Source organism: Cyprinodon variegatus, unplaced genomic scaffold, assembly GCF_000732505.1.
Source record: "Cyprinodon variegatus isolate N-32 unplaced genomic scaffold, C_variegatus-1.0 Scaffold155, whole genome shotgun sequence".
NCBI lineage: Eukaryota > Metazoa > Chordata > Actinopteri > Cyprinodontiformes > Cyprinodontidae > Cyprinodon > Cyprinodon variegatus.
The window spans coordinates 467077-475975 of NW_015150608.1; the positions used below are offsets into that span (position 1 = coordinate 467077).

The following is an 8899-nucleotide window of genomic DNA, read 5'->3' on the forward strand; positions in this document are numbered from 1 at the left end:
AGTAGGGTGAATGGTGCAGGAACAGGAAATAGGATATAATAACAGCCTGACTTATCAATGAAAACATGTTTGCTGCAAACAAATTAAGCACAATTCAATTCAAACCAACCTGTCAATCACTCTCACCATTATCCAGGGGAGCTGTGCGTCAGAGCCGACTGTGTAGAAAGGAACTGCTCATGGATGGAGTGGGGGCAGTGGGGGTCCTGTTCTCGCTCCTGTGGAGTAGGCCAACAGCAGAGGATCCGGACCTTCTTCCCCCCAGCTGGAAACGGCTCGTGGTGCGCAGACATTGTTGGAGGGAACCTGGAGAATCGGTTCTGCAACATCAGGCCCTGCAGAGGTCAGTGCTGAGTGGAGCTGTCTGTGACTCCGAGGTTTCACCCCAACGACTGACGCTGTCTTTCTGAACTAGTGGATGGAGGCTGGTCCAGGTGGAGCCCCTGGTCCCGCTGCGATCAGCTCTGTGGAGGGGGGCGCTCCATCCGCACGCGCTCCTGCTCCAGCCCCCCGCCAAAGAACGGAGGGAGGAAATGTGTGGGGGAGAAGAACCAGGTTAAACCCTGCAACACCAAACCCTGCGGTGAGGCTGGACTGAACCTGTGTGTCAAACCCACTGACAGTCTAGATGAGTCTGACCTCTCAGCGCACTCATCCTGTCCATGAATTAATCCTCATTAATTCAGAATAACGCTCTGATGTTTGTCGCCTTTGTTGTTCTCTGGGAGCCTCGTTATGTAGAAACTGCCTGCAGCATCCTGAAGAAACTAATTCATGACCATCTGTCTGTGTACCGTAGATGACTCCGGGTGTCCAGCGGGCCAGGAGTTTGTGGCGTGTGCCAACCAGTGTCCTCAGCGCTGCTCAGATCTCCAGCAGGGAATAGAGTGCCAGGACAGCAGCGAATGTCAGCCGGGCTGCCGCTGCCCTAAAGGTACGGAACCTGCTTCACATTTATTCCCTCCGTCTGACTTTATGTCTGTTCTTTGCTTTTATTCCACGAATCAAACTTGTAAAAGACTGTTTGCTTTAGAGGACATCAGTCAGTCATTATATCAGTGCTGCTGAAAGGAGCTTTTGTTCAAACGCTTTTTCAAATATTTGATGGCTGCTTTAACTGTGTCTGTATGGAAAATAAAGCAAACGACAAACTGGCCCAAAAAGCTGTTATGAGTGGTTTGTTTTTCCAGGGAAAGGACTTTATTCATAATATGAAAGGACTTTATATAAAAAGACTTAATTTCTAATATAAAAAGAAACAAATAAAAAAATACATAATGTATCCATCAAAGCTGATTCTTCATTTATTGAATCCACGTTATTCCCAACTTTAATGTTGCCCTTAAAATTTCTAACTACATTAAAATATATCTAAACAAAAGTCTCGATTAATGAATCAATGAATGTAGTAATGAGGGATCAAATAAAAATTCTAAACAAATATTTGGTAAAATCATGTCTAAAAATGTAATTTAAAAAAAAATATTATTAGTGCCTCCTGCACTAAAACGCATAGTTAAAATAATCTGGGTTTATCTGTAAAAATTCAAATGAGTATTCTTACATTTCTCATAGCAAGAATAATTTTTGGTTGATAAAAAGATAAAATAAATTGATGTGTTTGGAAAATGGGTATCTATATATATCAAACAATAGCAAATACTTAGTGTTTTAATTAGTGTTTTAATTATTTTTTTAATTAATTTGATGCAGACCAATGAAGTTATATTGATATGTTCACATTTAAAAATCTAAATATTTCCCTTTTATATTTTTAATGAATTTGTGGCACTTTGGTGTTTCCATACAGTCTGCAGTTCGATTGATCCCATTTATAGACTTCTGCCTTTGTGACATTTTTAGATTTGAGCTCAAATGTTATGGTTAAAAACTATTCTTAAGCAGCTGAGGTTCTCAGGATCTTTTTTTTTATGCCTTCACATCATTCTGGAGCAAACTGGAAACTGGGAAGCCTTTACTGAACCGGTCCTGATTAGAACTTCATTTAGCAAAGATACACAGCAGATCTCTGACAGAAACTGCTGCTGTTATTAGTGCTATAATACTGGGGAAAATATTTCATGAAAATTTCAAACATTTATACATTTTTTAAACAGTTTTTTTATGTCAATAATAATAAGTTGAATGCTTAATTTTTAAAAACAAATTGAAATAAACTGTAACACTTATTCTCAAATAAAAGAGTTTGCAGATGTGACCACAGTTTCTCTCTGTGTCACTCCCATGGATTATCTGATCTATCTTTTAGGTAACACAGCAGGTTGTGCTGCCTGGGTTTGTTTATCTGCAATGTGGGGACAGTGTTTTGTAAATTTTCATACATGCTGGGAGTTACAGGTACTAATGGGGACATTCAACTGGTTCCCATATGGTAAAGTTCTCTTCATTGGTTTGGGGTTAGGTTTAGAACTAAGGTGTGAATTTAGTTTAGTGTAGGTACAGCACTTGAAAAAATAAAGATCTAGATAAGTCATTTTTCTTAAAATAATTGCATTTGTTCTTGGATTAAGAAGGTAAAAGAGACATTTTGCCAATGGAACAAGACAATTTACACTTAAAATAAGAAAACACAATTGCATTGTCTTATTTCAGGTGCATATTATCTAATTAGCATATTTTAAGAGTAAAAATACTCATCCCATTGGCAAACTTTCTCATTTAGCTACTCGAATTAAGGATATATACACTAAATTTAAGAAATTTGTACTTATTTCTAGATTGTTTTTCCAGTGAGTATATACTGGTAATAAACACCCTGTACAATAAGGCTGTATAATAATCCTGCTATAAAAAACAAAAAATAAACAAAAGCTGTCATATGTGGATGCATTGTATATACTGTATATATCCCATGCACCTTTTCTTCCTTGCAACCTTCTTCTTCTTCTTCTCTTTATTGACTATTTGAGCTGATGTAATGAGTCAATTTTCTCTACTGTGAGATCAATAAAGTCAGTCAATGTTTAGGGTCTGGGTTAGGTCGTAAAATCTTGATATACTGCATATGCTTTGATATATTGTATATATATTGTTTATTCTTAATGCATCTTTTTCCTCCTTGTTTGCACCTTCTTTAATTACTATGCCAATATGTGACCAGTGAATTTCTCCGCCGTGAGATCAATAAAGCTAAACTAATCTAATCTAATCTAATCTAATCTATAAAATCAATGTAAACAAACAGGTTTGTGTGTCCAGGTCAGTTGCAGCAGGACGGCGTGTGTGTGGAGCCGTGGCAGTGCGACTGTGTGGACACTCTGGGCCACATGTGGGCGGCCGGCAGCTTGCACCAGGTGGACTGCAACAACTGCAGCTGCTCTGACGGACAGCTCCTCTGCACCAATCACAGCTGTCTCCCCGCCTGCGCCTGGAGCCCCTGGTCCAGCTGGGCAGAGTGCAGTGTGTCATGTGACCAGGGCCGCAGAACCAGATACAGGTGAGGGAAACAAATACATAACCAACACGTTCTAACTAATATTTAGCATTTAAAGGTCAGGAGTTCCGTCTAACTGATCCTTATTGAACAGATTTCCTTATTTGTAGACAAATTTGTAGGATTAGATAAAAGTCCTTCTAATCTTTCTAAGTTTTACCCTCCTCAGGTGTTTTCTGATCATTAAAGAAGACTTGCACCTTTATAGAAGACCTAATTGACAAAAAGCTCTTTGTAAGAGATAACTTGAACAACAGAAATAAAAAAAAAATAAAAAAATATAGAATATCAAATCTGCAAAAACATTTAAAAAATAAATTAAATATAAAATCTGATTAAAAATGGTTATGGAAATATGCATTTTGAAAAATAAATGTACAAAAATCATTAAAAAGCATAAAATAAAATAAAAAACAGCAAAAAACAATTTTCTTAATTCTTCTTGCAACAATAATAGAAATAAATTCCCTCCACTGGCCATCAAACTCTTTATACTCTTTCCTCACCCAACAGTAATGTGACATTTTGGCAACGCTCTACATGCCTGATTGAAAATATTTAATGTAATAAATTATGTAATAGATTTTTTTTTCTTTTCTTTTTTTAGCCAAGCCATCCAGAGCAGCATTTACTCTTAATGTGGAATAATTTTTTTACTCCAACATCTCTAAAACTCTACAAGGATTAAAGTTGTTGGTTAACATTTTGTACCGTATCGGTAAAATAGTTTTATTTGGTTCAGTTTAGTTAGTTTTAGTCTGTTGACTTGAAGTGGAAATGAGACATTAGTGTACACTGCAAAAAAAATTAAATCTCAATAAGTCATTTTTTTCTTAAAATTATGGATTAAGGAGGTCAGTGAGAAATTTTGTCAATGGAACAAGACAATTTATGTCTAAAATAAAAAAAAAAACAATGATATTGTCTTATCTCAGGTGCATATTATCTAATTATCTTATTTTAAGAGTAAAAATACTCATTCCATTGGCAAATCATCTTATTTACCTGCTCAAATTAAGGGTAAAAACAGTTCATTTAAGACATTTTTACTCATTTTTGGATTGTTTTTGCAGTGTAGCCTGTTTCTACACTGGAAAAACGACCTAGAAATAAGTAAAAATGTATTAAATTAAGTGGATTTACCCTTAATTTGAGTAGGTAAATGAGATTTAGTTTTTTTTAACTCTTAAAATAGGATAAGTTGATAACATGCATTTAAAATAAGACAATGCAATCGTGTTTTCTTACTTTAAATTTAAATTATCTTAAGCAAAATGTCTCTTTTATCTCCTTAATCCAAGAACAAATGCAGTTATTTTAAGAAAAAATGACTTATCTAGATTTCGATTTTTTCCAGTGTAATGAAGAGCGATGTGTTCATCCTTCACAATGTTTGCGTATCTGTTGCTTAGATACTCGCTATCTTTCTGTTAGACAGAGAAGGTAGAAAATGTTTGAATGTTCTGGTGTCAGATCCATGATCCCAGAGAGTGAAGGAGCAGACTGCAGCTTTGAGCAGGTTCAACACAAACCTTGCAACCCAGGACCCTGCCCCCCCCTCTGCCTTCACCACCACCAAGAGCTGCGAGTGGGAGACACCTGGCTGCAGGGGGAGTGCCAGCAATGGTGAGACAGAAAAATAAATAAACTGAATAAAAATGTTAAAGATTGAGTCAGGAAACTTCTGCAAAAGTTTCATTATTTTATTTAAGTATCGTTTTGCTTTGCAGCACATGCACCCCAGAGGGAGTCTACTGCCAAGATGTGGACTGCAGAGGTAGGTCCTTATGTTCCCTGTAGTGAGAGAGTGTGCACAAGTTGGACTAAAGATAGAGAATCAATTAAAGCATCCTAAAATGTAGCCTGATTAGTCTGGTCAGTGTATAGATGGTGCTCCCTGATAGCCTTAAATTCTAAAAACTTTCATGTATAAAGCTTTTCAGATTGCCTTTTAATGTTGGTGGTTCTCATGTAAAAAAAAATAAATAATTTCTCCTTTTTTGTTTTTATAAATAGACCCACAGGTTTTCCTCTAAGACTTTTTTTTTAACCATGGTGAATTACTATAACGCAGTGTTTTTCAACCCTGGTCCTCAAGGCACACTGCTCTGCATGTTTTTTATGTTTCTGAGCTTCTGATTCAGATGATTGCAGTTCAGCAAAGCCTGATAATCTGCTATCGATTGATAACAGGTGTGTGAAAGCTGGGAAACATCTAAAACATGCAGGGCAGGGTGCCTTGAGGACCAGGGTTTAAAAGAAACACTGCTATAACGTCTCAGTTGCTAAAACTTTGTTAAGGCACAACAAACCTTAACCTTAGATTATGATATAATCTATGATTTTTTTTTTTTTTTTTGCATGAATCCACAGCATAATGTGAGGCAGACGCATTACGACAGGGTTCACTGCAAAAAATCTAAATCTAGATAAGTCAATTTTCTTGGATTGAGGAGGTAAAAGAGACATTTTGCCTAAGATAATTTACATTTAAAATAAGAAAACACGATTGCATTGTCTTATTTTAAGTGCATATTATCTAATTATCTTAGTTTAAGACTAAAACTACTCATTCCGTTGGCAAACTATCTAATTTACTTACTCAAATTAAGGGTGAATACACTTCATTTAAGAAATTTTTACTTATTTCTAGATCATTTTTGCAGTGTTTATAGTATTCCTGGAGGTTTGATGTCCTGCACCTATCAGACGTGTCTCTGGCCACACACCTCCTCAGCATGCAGTCAAGCTCTCCAAAGTCCTGCTAATGACCTAAATATTAAAACAGAGATTAATCTCAAAGTTACAGGACAACAGACCTTGAAGAATGTAAATCAGAACAGTTGTATTATCTGGAGAACTTGCATTTCAAATTTGTGGTAATTAGGTAATTATTGTAGTGCAACAGTTTCAGAGGGGAAAAAAAGACTTAATTAAAAACTATATTTACTGTAGTGAATGATTATATTAGTGGTGGGCATAGATTATTTTTTAAATCTAGATTAATCTCACTGTAATCTTGGAATTAATCTAGATTAACATCTCTCCTTTGAATTCTGCCAAAGGCATTCATGATATGTGTTCTACCTCCAGAATTTAAGAGAAAAGGTTTACTTTTTTAACGTTTGCAAAATCAGACCTAATTTCATCTTCTTACTTAAGATTTTGACAGTTATACTTTTTTTGTTAATTTTTTAAAAGAAAAAAAAATAGAGTCCCACATCAGATTATAGATTCCCCCCTTTATCAATACACTGTCTCCAAAAATCTCAAACAAACGCCTCAACTTCTCATCTTTCGCAGCTTTCCCCGCGGCGTGCTGGTCATGAATTCTCCTCATGATAGCTCGCCTTGCAGGTAGATTGTAAGGTGAGTCACATTTGGCTGACCGGAGCACGACCTGGAGCCCAGCAGCCATGCTGATGGGCTGGCAGCTTGTGGCTATCCACTGAGCGAGGAGCTTGGTTTGCTTGGCTGATAGAGCTCTGCTTATAGCTGCATCCATCTCAGCACGTCACATTTGATGTGGTTACATCACAGGAGGCTACACAGCTTGGAAGACGGATTCCTTCTCACCTCTAGATATACTTCCGGGCTAAAATATCAAGGTGGAAGTATATTTTTTATCATCTGATAAGAGTCTGCTGTTAACATCCCACCACTAGCTTATATCCTGCTTCCTGCACTGGGTCAGGCACTCGTATAAAACGTACATCAATAGGTGGAAAAAAACGCATAATTTAACGGGTGGAGCACTACCACCAGGGAGCAGTCTGGGGTCAAGGGTCCTACTCAAGGACCCAGAGTGGCAGTCTGTGGGAGATGAACTCAAACCCTCCAGGACCCAGGCGCCATGCTCTTTTATCGCTAATACAGAAACACTTCTGGTTGCCATTTGTTACCAGGGGGGGATTTACCATTAGGCAATACTAGGCAGTTGGGGCCCCATAAAACTCTGTTTATATGTATGGTTAATACAACTATTACTTATTTGTGCAAATTAATTATGTCTTTGATAAACTCCTTTCACTTAAATGCATCAGAACATCGGAACGCTTATAATATTAAGTGCGTCTCAGGATTGGGTTATTTACTTTTGCCGTCGCCTTTTTGGAAACACAGGAAGGAGCAATCAGCTAAGTGAGCTTAGTGCTTGGAAAAAATCTTTCATTCCTTTTAAGACAGCATGAAAAGTCAGCTGAGTACAAAACATAGAGATGAAAACAAGAAGAAAAGGGACAAAACATAGAGCAAACAATGGATGTCTGTTCTATTAACATTTCTCTATCTGTAGAATGGCTCTGTTTTATGTGTCGTCTTCTCAATTCAGAGGGCCCCCTGCCTGTCTTTGCCTAGGGCCCCAAATTTCCTAACTCCGCCCCTGTTTGCTACATTTTACACATTAGTATAACAGAATCATTTTACAAGTTCTTAGTTTTGTCACAGTAACATATTTTCAGAACAATGTGAGATTAAAATCATTAAAAAACATTTTTTTGTAACTTTATTTCTATTTTTCCAGGTGAGATTGTTACCTTCTGATGGAGCTGCACCCGTGTTAGGTTGTCATACAGACTAAAACTCTGTGGTTTTTACAGTGGATGGTTCCTGGACCCCCTGGTCGGTGTGGTCTGACTGCTCAGTGACCTGTGGTCGGGGCACACATGTTCGAACTCGAGCCTGCATCAACCCCCCACCTCGAAACAACGGCTCTCACTGCAGCGGACCAGAGAGGGAGACACAGAGCTGTCTGACCCCCCCATGTTTGGGTCTGTATGCATTATTTTAACTCATTAATCTCTGAATTTATACCAGTTGGTCAAAAAATGCAGTGTTTTTACTTTCATTTGGATTTCAAATTAAATTGGTATAATTTGGGGAAAATAAGGGACATTAGGCATCTAAGGAATAACAAAAATTTTAATCTCCATATGTTGACTTTTTCATTCTTTATGTTTTCGTTCAGAGAAAACACATGATTTACATAAAGAAAAAAATTTATTTGAACAAACTTGACTTTTTAAAATCATCTTGGCCAATAAAAGTGTCCTGAATTGTAAAAAATCGACCCGCTGCACAGTTCTATTAGCTGCTGGACCTTTCTTTGAAATAAGAAAATATTGTTTTAATTTAAAATCTTGGACATTGATTTACAACATCATTGCATTTTTTATCATAAAAGTTTTTTTTTTTTATGTAGTTCAATAATCAGTAAGACGTTGTTGTGTTTTCCCATTAGCTGCCAGAAGGTTTTTTCTGTAATAACACATCAGTGTTAGAAATGTAACCAAATCATTTTTTGACAACTATTGATTTTTTGTAATCAACTTTTTTCAGATTTGGCTGTTTATCAAGAAATCATTCTCCTGCATGGTCCAAGTAGCTTTTATCTCATTGTTCCATAACTCTATTTTGTAATATTGTATTGAATTATTCATTCATATT

At 36.8% G+C, this 8899-nt stretch overlaps 1 protein-coding gene across 1 annotated transcript in view; it reads left to right on the top strand.

The window, feature by feature from the left end:
- sspo (SCO-spondin) overlaps positions 1-8899 on the top strand; it is a 159835-nt gene that overhangs the window by 90625 nt on the left and 60311 nt on the right. The window contains exons 86-92 of the mRNA XM_015377502.1: positions 137-343; positions 416-583; positions 800-934; positions 3220-3457; positions 4928-5080; positions 5185-5231; positions 8053-8223. Coding sequence (XP_015232988.1) covers positions 137-343; positions 416-583; positions 800-934; positions 3220-3457; positions 4928-5080; positions 5185-5231; positions 8053-8223 — 1119 coding nt within the window. The remainder of the gene's footprint in view (positions 1-136; positions 344-415; positions 584-799; positions 935-3219; positions 3458-4927; positions 5081-5184; positions 5232-8052; positions 8224-8899) is intronic.